Genomic DNA, 16501 nt, shown 5'->3' with positions numbered 1-16501 from the left:
CCGTAATTAGCTTAATTTAATTACGCCACAAGGACCATAAAATTGAGGACATGATTTCTAAAGATACCGACAAGACTTGAGGCCTATTGACACAGTTACTTCGGCCCCAATCGATGTGAGCGCGCTGGCCGTGATCGTATAGTGGTTAGTGCTTCGCGTTGTGGCCGCGACAACCCAGGTTCGAATCCTGGTCGCTCAAGATTTTTAGTCCGTGTATTTATAAACACTTTTTTAAAAACCACGTTTTTCATGTGTAGCAACAGACTAAAAAGGAGAAAATAAAATACTTAAAAAAAACTTTTTAAAAAACCACGTTTTTCTTGTGGACTAAAAAGTAGAAAATAACTATTTACATACATTTGATGACAAAAAACGTGGGTCGGGCAGATGGGTCGGGAAATTTGATGGTGAACGTACCCACGTTTTTTGTCATCAAATGTATGTAAATAGTTATTTTCTACTTTTTAGTCCACAAGAAAAACGTGGTTTTTTTAAAAGTTTTTTTTAAGTATTTTATTATCACTACGATTAATTACGGTGGCTAGTTGAGTACCCAGTCGAGGCATGCTTGCATTAAGCTTCATGTACGAACAGTGAAATGGCGCGAGAGCTATAAATAGACTTTATAGGTGGCGCCAAACGCCCTATCTAAACAACATGAAGCAAGACTCTAGCTATGACAAATCCAACTGAGAGTTATCTGTTCTCTGATTTAGTAGCAGTAAAAAAATGGGCTCGATTTCCTGTTCAATTACATGCCAGTTTCTACTGCCCCCATGTGATATATATATATATATATATATATATATATATATATATATATATATATATATATATATATATATATATATATATATATATATATATATATATATATATATATATATATATATATATATATATATATGCCAAAAAGTACATATATATATATATATATATATATATATATATATATATATATATATATATATATATATATATATATATATATATATATATATATATATATATATATATATATATATATATATATCGATGCAAGTTCTAACCCTTACGACAACGATGACCAAGTTGAAATGTTTGTTCCACAGATGAGCCGCCACCACCAGAGGCACACAGCAGACGACCGCAAGCGTCACGCCGTTCTAGTCTTCATCCACGGCGGAAGTTATCAAAACGGGATGGGCGCCATGATAGACGGCAGCCATCTTGCCGCACGGGATATCGTTGTGGTCACGTTCAACTACAGGCTGGGCCCGCTAGGTGAGTTGATGAATGTGGTCACGTTCAACTACAGGCTAGGCCCGCTAGGTGAGTTGATGAATGTGGTCACGTTCAACTACAGGCTAGGCCCGCTAGGTGAGTTGATGAATGTGGTCACGTTCAACTACAGGCTAGGCCCGCTAGGTGAGTTGATGAATGTGGTCACGTTCAACTACAGGCTGGGCCCGCTAGGTGAGTTGATGAATGTGGTCACGTTCAACTACAGGCTAGGCCCGCTAGGTGAGTTGATGAATGTGGTCACGTTCAACTACAGGCTGGGCCCGCTAGGTGAGTTGATGAATGTGGTCACGTTCAACTACAGGCTAGGCCCGCTAGGTGAGTTGATGAATGTGGTCACGTTCAACTACAGGCTAGGCCCGCTAGGTGAGTTGATGAATGTGGTCACGTTCAACTACAGGCTAGGCCCGCTAGGTGAGTTGATGAATGTGGTCACGTTCAACTACAGGCTAGGCCCGCTAGGTGAGTTGATGAATGTGGTCACGTTCAACTACAGGCTAGGCTCGCTAGGTGAGTTGATGAATGTGGTCACGTTCAACTACAGGCTGGGCCCGCTAGGTGAGTTGATGAATGAATTCGTCTGCTGGTCGAACTTCCTCCCGGCAGAATAACATTCATATTTTTATAATTCTATGAGCGTAGAGCAATAGATGGTTAGACTTATAGGACAATTGTTTGCAATAACAACAACAAAAATGGCCGTCATAAGGCTGTGTTGATTATGTCTTGACCTTTGAACTATTTAGACAACACGTGACTGTTACATCGACCAATGGGATTGTTTCATTCGATCATTATACTTTTATTAACCGAAGCCCACGATAAAACGTGTTTTTACAATAACTCAATCTACTGAACATGTTCGATCAGACGTTATCTTAGACAATAACTCAATCTACTGAACACGTTCGATCAGACGTTATCTTAGACAATAACTCAATCTACTGAACACGTTCGATCAGACGTTATCTTAGACAATAACTCAATCTACTGAACATGTTCGATCAGACGTTATCTTAGACAATAACTCAATCTACTGAACATGTTCGATCAGACGTTATCTTAGACAATAACTCAATCTACTGAACACGTTCGATCAGACGTTATCTTAGACAATAACTCAATCTACTGAACATGTTCGATCAGACGTTATCTTAGACAATAACTCAATCTACTGAACATGTTCGATCAGACGTTATCTTAGACAATGCCGTCAGACCATGGGCTCAACGGTTCTAACTGTGGCTACAATCGGCGTCTCAGAAGCTCATCAGCTTCAAGGAGAATAACTTCAACCGCTCATCATCCAAACCTTAATCCAGACCTCCAACAAAGTTCGACACCCCCCCCCCCCCAATCAACCACCGATCAACCAAACCATTAACCAAACCATCAACGAGCCCATCAACACCCCCCCCCCCCCCCGCAACAAAACTAACACCCCCCGCCACTGTACGCCTACCTATACATCCATCTCTTGTGTTACACCCAGTCGAGTGCCTTGATTACTGCCACCGCGGCAGTGAATTAACTTTTGATTGTATTTCACAAACCTACCGGCTGGAGGACTTTCCAGATTCAATTCAATTACTGAAATTAAGAGGGAAGGTTACGGTAAGTGGCGTGGTATGCTGGATTAGGGGAGAGGGGGGGGGGGCGATTTTTAGCAGATGAAGAATTTTGGTAGTTATCGGGTTTCCCCCCAGAATGTCTTGAACTGAAGAAATTTTGGTAGAAATCGGGTTTCCCCCCAGAATGTCTTGAACGTGAGCAAGTCGCGTGATCACACTCCGCCGTCTGCTGCCGCTCGGCACTTATCGAATGTCCAAACAAATTTGGCGCGCTTTCCGTGATGTTTTATTGGCACGTGATGTGGCCAGATTTTTACATTATGGCTCGCACTTCTAATTGGGATTTCGGTCGTTAAAACTGTTGTCTGTTATCTATTTTTGGAGCAAAACAAAGTGCACAACACAGGTTTTTACTTTCATACCTAAACAATCATTAACAATCATCACACATCCAGGCAATCATCACACATCCCAACAATCATCACACATCCCAGCAACCATCCAGCAACCATCCACAGTGGCGTGCCGACCGTGGACTGAGTACTAGGCCAGTCCCCTGAGAGCCTCAAGTAATCAGCTGTTTTGTTTTATTTGACGATCCTTTGACAAAACGAGCATTAGACTTGAAGAAAAGCGACGGTGAAAAAATGTGTCTGGCCTGACCTGACTAGAGGAACTGATCTGAGCACCCCCCCCCCACCTGTTGTTAGTTCCCTCTACATGGTAGATCACGTGGTCTCTAGACCAGAAGTCTTTGCTACCCCTGCAGGCTACACCAGAAGTCTTTGCTACCCCTGCAGGCTACACCACCTATGTTTGAGCTAACAGTCACTCTAGACCTGAAGTCTTTGCTACCCCTGCAGGCTACACCACCTATGTTAGAGCTACCCCTGCAGGCTACACCAGAAGTCTTTGCTACCCCTGCTGGCTACACCACCTATGTTAGAGCTACCCCTGCAGGCTACACCAGAAGTCTTTGCTACCCCTGCTGGCTACACCACCTATGTTAGAGCTAACAGTCCCGTGTGCCGAGCTAGAGTTGACGTTTGTTACAGCAGGTTGGTGTCCAGCCTACGTTTGTAAATAGCTCAGTCAGACAGACATTAAATACCTAGCTCAGTCAGACAGACATTAAGTACCTAGCCAACTATCAGAAAGTACCTAGCTCAGTCAGACAGACATTAAATACCTAGCTCAGTCAGACAGACATTAAGTACCTAGCCAACTATCAGAAAGTACCTAGCTCAGTCAGACAGACATTAAGTACCTAGCTCAGTCAGACAGACATTAAGTACCTAGCCAACTATCAGAAAGTACCTAGCTCAGTCAGACAAACATTAAGTACCTAGCTCAGTCAGACAGACATAAAGTACCTAGCCAACTATCAGAAAGTACCTAGCTCCAACAGACGACGATAATTTTGGACGGATTAAAATTATCTCCCCCCCCCCCCCCCCGCGCGCCTCCCCATGTTTTATTGAACATCACTCCAGGATTTATCTTGACGTGTGCCAACCACGAATGCCAACCCGCTATAGAAGGGTTGCTGGCCAACTGACCCATACGTCATGTACCGGTGTCTTTCAACTTTATCTGCGCTCGCTGGGCAGAAAAATTGTGTTCGCCGGTTTGAATGTGGCCAGATTTAGAGCGTGTCGCCGTGCCGACTAGTGGGGAGACGGCTGATCCGTCTTAAGGTTGCCGGTTAAGCCGATTGTTTTAATCATCGGGCCACTGAGGCACCAAGTTTAATTTACAAACCGTAAAAATAAGCTCGGGATTTTCTCGACAGTATTGTATTTGTCAACAACTGTTGGTTGGTTGGTCCAAATATTTATTTATTTTTAATGTTTTTTAAACTTAGGATTAAATTTTAAAAACTAACTTTTTCTAATTAATCAAAGCTAAAATTATGTCAATCTATCTATATATGTCTTATTTAGTGAAACTAAAATTAATTACAATAGTTAATTTAATGAAATTAAAATTAATTACATTAGTTAATTAAATGAAATTTTAATTAATTGTTAGTTTAGGGCGGGGCTGGCTGAAACATCTCCATGAGTTTGTGGAACTGTGGTCTACAAGACTTCTTACAATTTGCTGTTATAAATTAGCGAGTCAGACCCTTACCACTACCCTACCCCATCAATTGGTAAACGGAAAAAAAGTCACAGGAAAAAAAAACACAGAAAAAAAGTCACAGATTTTGCTAGGAAAAAAAGTCACAAAAATCTTTTTAGAAATATTTTATTAATTTGTTAAGAATTGTAAAATTTTGTATGCTCATTGTTGTGGGTTTTATTTTTTGATAGCATAAATTATTTATGGAGGTTAAAAGCATTATGATTTATAACAATTGTAAGTAAAAATACTCTAAGATAATTAACACATCAATCTCAACATTTGTTATGTATTTAGTTAAATACGCGGTAGAAAAGTTAATTATAAAAGACATTTAGGCACATTTTCCGTAGGCTATTCTCTGGTCGGCCTCTCCTCAGTAGGCATTGTCCGAACATATTTTGTGTTGTTGACGTTATGCGTCATCGACAGCCTTTGAACCTTGTCGGCTTTCTGTTTTGATCTTAAGTTTTGTTATGTAATGAGCGTGATAAATGTGGGCAGTAAAGGTGGTTGAACTAAACATAACTATTGTTGCCATGAGTTGAGGGCAACAAGTCAGATGAACGAACCATTTCACGGTAATTTAATATAGGTATTTAAAAAAAGAAACACAATGAAAAACGTGGACTTTGGAGCATTCTATTAAATGCTACTAATCTTAAGTTTAAAATAATTACAATCAACATACTTCATAATAAATATTTTTAGATGAATTATAAAAATTCCTATACGTATACAGCCTAAACACATTACATTACATTTAATTAATCCTAAGTTAATTTGCACTCTCTAAATATTTAATACATAAAAGTATTAACAAATATCATGCAAATATATATTTGTGACTTTTTTTCCTGTGACTTTTTTTCCTGTGACTTTTTTTCCTGTGACTTTTTTTCTGTTTTTTTTTTTCCTGTGTTTTTTTTCCTGTGACTTTTTTTCCTACAATCCATCAATTAGCCACTCTCTTTGCAATAACTCTGCTTACTGATACTACCGTAACCCAAGGACATGTAGTCGTATGTTTTCGTCTCCACTGTTGAAAGTGGCGCCATCTACTTTTTCTGCCAATTATGGCGGAGGAGATTACTCCCAAAAAAATTAAAAAATAATATTTGATCTAAATTATGGACGCTTCGGACGTGACGTCACAAGTAGATTTCCGTCTGAGAGTTGACGCGATCATCGAGCCCTGCCGGCAAGCCGGGTGCCCTGCCGGCCAGCCGGGTGCCCTGCCGGCAGGGCGGGTGCCTTATCTTGAGATGGCGTCTGGCCCGCCAAGGAAACACATCGCCGTCCATCAGCGCAGCGTGATCGTCTTATAAAATTCCTGGCGGGGAATTCATGTGCGGACTGCCGGGAAAATCTCCGTTTAGACAGACAGGATAGACTTTTTTTATGAACCCGGCAAATGTATCAACGCCCGGCATTGAGTTTGTTTATTTAGATAATATTTCCCAGGTAGAATCATCGCTAGTCAAAATAATTTTATCAGCAGATTCATTTTTTTAAAATAGCAAGTGGCGCAAATAAATGGCTATCGAAGGATTGGATTGCATTTATTTTGAGTTTTATTTAAGGATGTGCAGCTAAAGCAATGGTTTACTGTAATGATCAAATGGACAGGTGACTCAGACTTAAGCGTGACTTCAGCACACAAAACACAGCAATATAATAATATAGTTGACCTCAGCACACAAACCTTTGATTTATATAGTAAAAGAATAATCAAGTTGATTTTAGCACCCATAAAATACAGTAGCTGTGATGTTTACGTCTAGAAAAATAAACAAACACAAAGTATTTTGACAGACTTCAGCGTGTGATGATGCAGTGTGACATGTTGATTGTTTCACGTGCTGGCCTGTAAAAAATATTTCTGTCTGCCAGATCAAACTCTCGTTAAACTTCACAACAAATGTGTTTCGGGCATTTCAGGTTTGAAACATCATCGTGGATATCTGTGTTTTATGTGTCTTATGTGTGCTTCACGTTCGAAGCACCGACTTTGTTTCAAGTTTCCTTGAGACCAATAACGACGCTTTGCTTCATGCTGAGACCAATGACGCCGCCTTTGTTTCAGGCTGAGACCAATGACGCCGCCTTTGTTTCAGGTTTCCTTGAGACCAATGACGCCGCCTTTGTTTCAGGCTGAGACCGATGACGCCACGTTTGTTTCAGGTTTCCTTGAGACCAATGACGCCGCCTTTGTTTCAGGCTGAGACCAATGACGCCGCCTTTGTTTCAGGTTTCCTTGAGACCAATGACGCCGCCTTTGTTTCAGACTGAGACCAATGACGCCGCCTTTGTTTCAGGTTTCCTTGAGACCAATGACGCCACCTTTGTTTCAGGCTGAGACCAATGACGCCGCCTTTGTTTCAGGCTGAGACCAATGACGCCGCCTTTGTTTCAGGTTTCCTTGAGACCAATGACGACGCCTTCCCCGGGAACCTGGGACTGCTGGACCAATTGGAAGCGCTGCGGTGGATCCAGCACAACATCCACCACTTTGGCGGCGACCCCAGCCGCGTCACCATAGACGGACACAGTGCGGGTGGCTGCAGTGTGGGGCTCCTCATGCTTATGCCCATGGCTAAAGGTCAGTTACAGTTAGGTAAAGGTCATCTAGATAAAGGTCAGTTACAGCTAGGTAAAGGTCATCTAGATAAAAGTCATGCGCAGTTAGATGAAGGTCAGTTACAGCTAGATAAAGGTCAGTTACAGCTAGATAAAGGTCAGTTACTAAAGGTCATTTGCAGCTAGATAAAGGTCATTTGCAGCTAGATAAAGGTCATTTGCAGCTAGATAAAGGTCATTTCCAGCTAGATAAAGGTCATTTGCAGCTAGATAAAGGTCATTTGCAGTTAGATGAAGGTCAGTTATAGCTAGATAAAGGTCAGTTACAGCTAGGTAAAGGTCATGTACAGCTGTTCACGACCCAATCATGATTTGTGTCAGATGTCCCACGTGTGAAGGACACTCACGACGTGTTGTATTTCTGTTGGTCGTCTGCTGACACAGCCTTTGTTTTTCAGGTCTGTTCACGAGGGCCATCCAGCAGAGCGGCTCCCCATTCGCCGACTGGGCGGTGACGCGTCATCCGGCCGCCTCCAATTTCTACTTTAAGCTCTTCACTGCGGCGGTCGGCTGCTACGGTAACGGTACGGCAGAAGTGAAGAAGTGCTTGAAGCAGAAGTCATCGGAGGCCATCCAGAAAGTGATCTACGATCAGCCGGAGGTAAAGCATGGATACATGTGGATGTAACATGCTTTTATGACATTGGGATATATTACCCAGTGGCGTAGCGAGGGCGGGTGTCACCCGGTGCGGCACTTAATTGTGTCACCCCCCAGAGGCGTAGCGACCCTTCCGGCGCCCGGGGACAAACTTTCAATTTTCGATTTGCACCCCCCCCCTCTCAAACTTTCGATTAGCAACCCCCCCCCCCCCTCCACCCTTGTCGGGATTTGTGAAATTTGCTCTTAAAACACTCGAATTAATCACTTAATTAAGTGGAATTATCATTTTTCTCTATATATTTTGCTATTTTTTGCCTTGGTGTCACCCTCCTAAATGGTGTCACCGCACCCCCGCCCCCCCCCCCCCCTCGCTACGCCACTGATATTACCCCTTTATGGCATATGGATGTATCCTCCTTTTATGACATTCAAAGTTTGAAAAAACTTTCGCTGGAAACATTACCTTAATTTTGTTAGAAAATTGGCTGTTTATGTATCGAAATTGTACTTTTTGTCAGCTTTGACTGTTCTGTTTGCCTGAACTACAATTTTGGGATCTCGTAGTCTCGTGAGTCCCATCTGATATATATATATATATATATATATATATATATATATATATATATATATATATATATATATATATATATATATATATATATATATATATATATATATATATATAAAGTACTCAACAGTTTAGGTACCCCCTGCTACGCTTCCAAGATTTTAAAGCTATAGGAACTAGAAACAAAATAATCCATAAATTCATCAGTAGGTTTTTGAAACACGAACTTTTCATTGCGGCTATCTCAGCGGGAAGTCCCGATGTACTCTCATAAATAATATCCGAGGTGGCCGTCCATAATATCCGAGGTGGCCGTCCATAATATCCGAGGTGGCCGTACACTGACAAGCTCGCGCTATATCGTCTGCTGGTCGACAACAAATCTAGACCGGAAGTTGTCTGACGGCTGGAGACTGATTCGTTGTTTTATTTATAACACTAACAGCATTTGATAGACGTGGAAAGCTTAACATTTCTTTATTGAGAAAGTCAAATCATATTTATCGGCTCTCTTTAGTCTTTTTGTCTTTACAAAAACTGCAGTTACAAGTTTCTTTGTAATTGTTAGTGTACTGGTCTGTTAACCTATGACCCTCTGTTGTGTACTGGTCTGTTAACCTATGACCCTCTGTTGTGTACTGGTCAGTTAACCTATGACCCCTCTATTCCCAGCACCCAGTATCGCTGGTGCCGCCCTTTAGACCAGTGGTCGATGGCCGAGTTTTACCTGACACACCTGAGCGTCTGGCAGCGACAGGTGAGATCAACGGTCAGGAGATTCTTACAGGCACCACAACTGACGAGGGTCTTATAGCAGGTATGTGGGTCTTATAGCAGGTATGTGGGTCTTATAGCAGGTACGTGGGTCTTGTAGCGGGTGAGTGGGTCTTATTGTAGGTATGTGGTTTTTATCGCAGGTGTGTGGGTCTTATTGTAGGTAAGTGGGTCGTTTTATAGGTGTGTTGGTCTTTTTGTAGGCACGTAGGTTTTAGTGTAGGTATTTGGGTCTTAATGTAGGTGTTTCTTATTGTATGTGTGTGGGTCTTAGTGTAGGTAGTAAAGTAAAGTAAAGTTTCCCTTTCAATCCTGACGGTCTATGGGGCAAGTGAAGTAGTTCACTTGTTTCTGTGACCTCGGCATATGAAGAGATAGTGTGGTCAGCACTATGCCCAGCCGCCTTTACTCTCCCTAACGTGAGTTAGGTACCCATCAGAGTTGGGTGGACTCAGGTACGGTCTACTGACTTGAACCCGGATTCGAACTCGAGACTAACGGGTTAGCAGTCCAGCTCTCTACCGCTAGACCACTCCGTAGGTATGTGTTACTTATTGCGAGTATGTGAGTTTTATTGTAAGTATGTGGGTCATTCTAGGTATGTGGGTCCTATAACAGTATTCGACCCATTTTGTGTGGACAGTGTTATCTCTCTTGATACACATTGTCGTAGGTCTTGACTTGTAGTTTTCATACAGCTCAAAGTTTTATTTCCATACAGTTCAAAGTTTTGTTTTCATACAGTTCAAAGTTTTGTTTTCATACAGTTCAAAGTTTTGTTTTCATACAGTTCAAAGTTTTGTTTTCATACAGTTCAAACTTTTGTTTTCATACAGTTCAAAGTTTTGTTTTAATACAGCTCAAACTTTTGTTTTAATACAGCTCAAACTTTTGTTTTCTAAACTGCTCGTGTTCATCAAACTAAACATGTCGTGTTCACAAATGTCAACTTGTTGTGTTCACAAATGTCAACTTATTGTGTTCACAAATGTCAACTTGTTGTGTTCACAAATGTCAACTTGTTGTGTTCACAAATGTCAACTTGTTGTGTTCACAAATGTCAACTTGTTGTGTTCACAAATGTCAACTTGTTGTGTTCACAAATGTCAAGTTGTTGTGTTCACAAATGTCACCTTGTTGTGTTCACACATGTCAACTTGTTGTGTTCACAAATGTCAACTTGTTGTGTTCACAAATGTCAAGTTGTTGTGTTCACAAATGTCACCTTGTTGTGTTCACAAATGTCACCTTGTTGTGTTCACAAATATCAACTTATTGTGTTCACAAATGTCAACTTGTTGTGTTCACACATGTCAACTTGTTGTGTTCACAAATGTCAACTTGTTGTGTTCACAAATGTCAACTTGTTGTGTTCACAAATGTCACCTTGTTGTGTTCACAAATGTCACCTTGTTGTGTTCACAAATATCAACTTATTGTGTTCACAAATGTCAACTTGTTGTGTTCACAAATGTCAACTTATTGTGTTCACAAATGTCAACTTGTTGTGTTCACGAATGTCAACTTGTTGTGTTCACAAATGTCACCTTATTGTGTTCACAAATGTCAACTTGTTGTGTTCACAAATGTCAACTTATTGTGTTCACAAATGTCAACTTGTTGTGTTCACAAATGTCAACTTGTGTTCACAAATGTCAACTTGTTGTGTTCACAAATGTCAACTTATTGTGTTCACAAATGTCAACTTGTTGTGTTCACAAATGTCATCTTGTGTTCACAAATGTCAACTTGTTGTGTTCACAAATGTCAAATTGTTGTGTTCACAAATGTCAACTTGTTGTGTTCACAAATCTCAACTTGTTGTGTTTGACCTTGAACTTGCTGATCTCTCGCAGCCGACCCCCTGTTGAACAACTTCGGCGTGGGCCGGACAGGTCTGCCTCGTCTGCTGGCCGTGATGAGTGGCCTGAGCGTTGACCTGCCGGACATCAGGAGCCTCATAGGTAACATTCAACTCAATTACATAACTACCATAGGTAACATTCAACTCAATTACATAACTACCATAGGTAACATTCAACTAAATTACATAACTACCATAGGTAACATTCAACTAAATTACATAACTACCATAGGTAACATTCAACTCAATTACATAACTACCATAGGTAACATTCAACTTAATTACATAACTACCATAGGTAACATTCAACTCAATTACATAACTACCATAGGTAACATTCAACTCAATTACATAACTACCAATACCATAGGTAACATTCAACTTAATTACCTAACTACCATAGGTAACATTCAACTCAATTACATAACTACCAATACCATAGGTAACATTCAACTTAATTACCTAACTACCATAGGTAACATTCAACTCAATTACATAACTACCATAGGTAACATTCAACTCAATTACATAACTACCATAGGTAACATTCAACTTAATTACATAACTACCATAGGTAACATTCAACTCAATTACATAACTACCATAGGTAACATTCAACTAAATTACTAACTGCCATAGGTAACATTCAACTAAATTACATAACTACCATAGGTAACATTCAACTAAATTACGTAACTACCATAGGTAACATTGAACCAAATTACATAACTACCATCTACCATAGGTAACATTCAACTTAATTACCTAACTACCATAGGTAACATTCAACTCAATTACATAACTACCATAGGTAACATTCAACTAAATTACGTAACTACCATAGGTAACATTCAACTAAATTACGTAACTACCATAGGTAACATTCAACTAAATTACGTAACTACCATAGGTAACATTCAACTAAATTACGTAACTACCATAGGTAACATTCAACTAAATTACGTAACTACCATAGGTAACATTCAACTCAATTACGTAACTACCATAGGTAACATTCAACTCAATTATATAACTACCATAGGTAACATTCAACTCAATTACGTAACTACCATAGGTAACATTCAACTCAATTACGTAACTGAATGTTTTGTGTTTCAAGTTGTATGATGCCTCAGGTATCTGTTTAAAGTTTGGATTAATACTACAAAATTTAACAGCGGGCCATCGTGACAGTAGGCCATTGTGACAGTGGGCCATTGTGACGGTAGGCCATCATAACAGTGGGCCATTGTGACAGTAGGCCATCATAACAGCGGGCCATGATGACAGTGGGCCATCGTGACAGAAGTCTATCATGACAGACTTTAACAGCGACAGACATCAAGACAGGCATACATTAAAACGGACAAGCATACCGACACTAAGCTGTCTAAAACTTGTATTACAAGTACCCCACACCAACTAAAACTTGTATTACAAGTACCCTACACCAACTAAAACTTGTATTACAAGTACCCACACCAACTAAAACTTGTATTACAAGTACCCACACCAACTAAAACTTGTATTACAAGTACACCACACCAACTAAAACTTGTATTACAAGTACCCCACACCAACTAAAACTTGTATTACAAGTACCCCACACCAACTAAAACTTGTATTACAAGTACCCCACACTAACACCCTTGTATCACCGACCAGCTCGGCAACTGAGCAGACACCAACCAATCTATCATTAGGCAACCCTAATTAGGCAAGTTGACCCACGAATCGTCCGTGATCGACCCTCCATCGATCTGTCAGTCTTACGAGACTACAATAAACTGGCACCTCTTGTCGACTAGACCGGAAGTTGCCACGCCCATCTGTCTGCCTCACATCAATGGGAAAATAATGTTGCAGCCGGTGGCGACTAGAGCAGTTAACCCGGGCACGGTCGTTCAACGGTCGTTGGGTTTTGTTTTTTGTTCCGGCTTAACCGGTCGTTGGTCGATACGGCTAATACAAATCAATGTTATGTTTGGGAATTTCCGGAGTGTAGGATTTTTAAAGTAAAATCTAACAACCGCCAAACGCAGCAACAAATTAATGTTGCGTTCGGGAATATCCCCAACCAACCAACCAACACACCAACAATGCAACCAACTAACACACCAACCAACCAACCAACCAACACACCAACAATGCAACCAACTAACACACCAACCAACCAACCAACCAACACACCAACAATGCAAGCAACTAACAATGTTTCGTTATATTTCCCAGGAGGGGAGATCAGGTCGGTGTGGACGCTGGTCAAACTAGCCAACGATTGGTCTAAACCAGTGGTGGGAGGAGGGTCGTACGTAAATGACGTCACGCACCTAATTAGTGAATTGTCTGATTGTTGGGGCATTATACTACGAAGGGGGGGAGGTGGTGTTGAGAAACTTTGTACCAGAGGCGTAGCGAGGGCGGGGCGGGGGTGCGGACCGCGCCGGGTGACACCATTTAAGGAGAACACCATGGTAAAAAAAATTGCTAAATGTACAGAAGAAAATTGCTTTTTGCTAGTTTTATTAATGATAAGTTAAATAGAATTTTATGTACAAATCGACAATTATTACAAGAGGGTGGGGGTGACACAATATGACGTGACAGTACTAACTAAAGAGAAAACAATGCTACATCCAACTGTATTATTAACAGACAACAGATAAACATTGGTACTGTTAAGTGTGCAGTGATTAAAGCTTATGAACATACATGTACGTGTATGCGGCATATATTATACGCCTATAGAGGCCGACACACACACACACACACATATATATATATATATATATATATATATATATATATATATATATATATATATATATATATATATATATATATATATATATATATATCCTTTTTTCTTGGGGGGGGGGGGGGTGATACCACAAAGTGCCGCACCGGGTGACACCAAACCTAGCGACGCCACTGGAGATAACAAATCCATGTGGATTTGTGTCAGGATTATTGTTCGGGGAGCGAGGTGACGTTTGTCGTGTGATTTTAGGTGATTCTGATCTCTTTAGTCGATATACGGCTGTGGTTGTGAGGTGTGGGAAGAAAGGGGGTGGTTGAAGAGGCAAGATATCACTCATAGGTGAACCTTAACTCTGGGCTAAATACGACGAAATTGTTGTCTGTTGTTTGTTGTATTTTGTTGTCTGCAGTTCTGTTCTGCTGTTTGTCGTCTGTTGTCTGTTGTCTGTTGTTATTGTATTTTGTTTTCTGTTGTTGTTGTTGTTTGACGTCATCGCGAGCACTGTAGGCCAAACGTACGCGTGAGCAGAGATTTCCCCCCCCCCCCCCCATTGATCGCCCCCCCCCCCCCATTGATCGGTGTGACGTGCGAGGAGTACGGGTCGCCCTGGCTGTGTTTCTGGGTTAATTGCAGGTTCCACCTTCACAGTGCTGCCTTTCTAGGATTAGACGGGGGGGGGGGGGGGTGTTGTGTGGGGGCTCGTCCGTGGCTCGTCTGTGTCTCGTGTTATCAGCGGCAATAACACCAAATTATTGTAATGATCAGCTCCGAACATCGAATTCTTGTAATGATTGTGTTTTACCAATGATGTAACCCTTGAAACTTGGGTAGGCTTCGATTCCTTGACGAAATCTGTAAACTTTAGATTCACGCGCTAGTAAATTAAACATCTAAAGCCAGAGCTAATATAACTTAAACACACACACACAAATATATATAAATACATATATACATTCACTATTTACATGTATATATCTTTATGTTTATTTCAGAGAATGTTTTGGAACAGTACTACCGATGGCCATATGACTTCAAAGACGATGAAATAAGAAAAGGCTTTATTGAAGTAAGTTGCTGATTGTTCTGTTAATTGGTCCCCTAATTAAGGCTCGTTGTATTCATTTTAAAATATATTTTCATACTGTGGGGGGGGGGGGGGACTTTTAAGACGGTCTAAACCATGTTTTCAAATTGTGGGGGACTTTTAAGACGATCTAAACCATGTTTTCAGATTGTGAGGGACTTTTAAGACGGTCTAAACCATGTTTTCAGATTGTGGGGGACTTTTAAGACGGTCTAAACCATGTTTTCAGATTGTGGGGGACTTTTAAGACGGTCTAAACCATGTTTTCAGATTGTGGGGGACTTTTAAGACGGTCTAAACCATGTTTTCAGATTGTGGGGGACTTTTAAGGCAGTCTAAACCATGTTTTCAGATTGTGGGGGACTTTTAAGACGGTCTAAACCATGTTTTCAGATTGTGGGGGACTTTTAAGACGGTCTAAACCATGTTTTCAGATTGTGGGGGACTTTTAAGACGGTCTAAACCATGTTTTCAGATTGTGGGGGACTTTTAAGACAGTCTAAACCATGTTTTCAGATTGTGGGGGACTTTTAAGACTATCCAAACCATGTTTTCAGATTGTGGGTGACTTTTAAGACGGTCTAAACCATGTTTTCAGATTGTGGGGGACTTTTAAGACTATCCAAACCATGTTTTCAGATTGTGGGTGACTTTTAAGACGGTCTAAACCATGTTTTCAGATTGTGGGTGACTACTTTATCGCGGCACCGACCCAGATGACCGCTGACCTGCTGGTAGACAGAAACGTCACCGTCTACTTCTACAACTACGACTACTCGTCCGTCTACGACGAGTTCGGTGGTAGGTCTTTAATAGCAGAGAGTCTGTCTTTAATTGTTGAGAGTCTGTCTTTAATTGTAGAGAGTCTGTGTCTTTAATTGTAGAGAGTCTGTCTTTAATTGTAGAGAGTCTGTCTTTAATTGTAGAGAGTCTGTGTCTTTAATTGTAGAGAGTCTGTCTTTAATTGTAGAGAGTCTGTGTCTTTAATTGTAGAGAGTCTGTCTTTAATTGTAGAGAGTCTGTCTTTAACTATAGAGAGTCTGTCTTTAACTGTAGAGAGTCTGTCTTTAACTGTAGAGAGTCTGTCTTTAATTGTAGAGAGTCTGTGTCTTTAATTGTAGAGAGTCTGTCTTTAATTGTAGAGAGTCTGTCTTTAATTGTAGAGAGCCTGCGTCTTTAATTGTAGAGAGTCTGTGTCTTTAATTGTAGAGAGTCTGTCTTTAATTGTAGA

General features: G+C 40.7%; 1 protein-coding gene across 1 annotated transcript in view; it reads left to right on the top strand.

Annotated features, from left to right (window-relative positions):
• LOC131953169 (cholinesterase 1) overlaps positions 1-16501 on the top strand; it is a 57531-nt gene that overhangs the window by 37594 nt on the left and 3436 nt on the right. The window contains exons 3-9 of the mRNA XM_059316225.1: positions 1120-1263; positions 7393-7578; positions 8015-8217; positions 9460-9604; positions 11418-11525; positions 15179-15252; positions 15951-16071. Coding sequence (XP_059172208.1) covers positions 1120-1263; positions 7393-7578; positions 8015-8217; positions 9460-9604; positions 11418-11525; positions 15179-15252; positions 15951-16071 — 981 coding nt within the window. The remainder of the gene's footprint in view (positions 1-1119; positions 1264-7392; positions 7579-8014; positions 8218-9459; positions 9605-11417; positions 11526-15178; positions 15253-15950; positions 16072-16501) is intronic.

This window comes from Physella acuta, unplaced genomic scaffold (assembly GCF_028476545.2).
Source record: "Physella acuta isolate Inbredline_101_S28 unplaced genomic scaffold, ASM2847654v3 ptg000913l, whole genome shotgun sequence".
Lineage (NCBI taxonomy): Eukaryota > Metazoa > Mollusca > Gastropoda > Physidae > Physella > Physella acuta.
The sequence above is the reverse complement of the archived record's forward strand: the minus strand, read 5'-3'. Positions and strand labels throughout refer to the sequence as shown.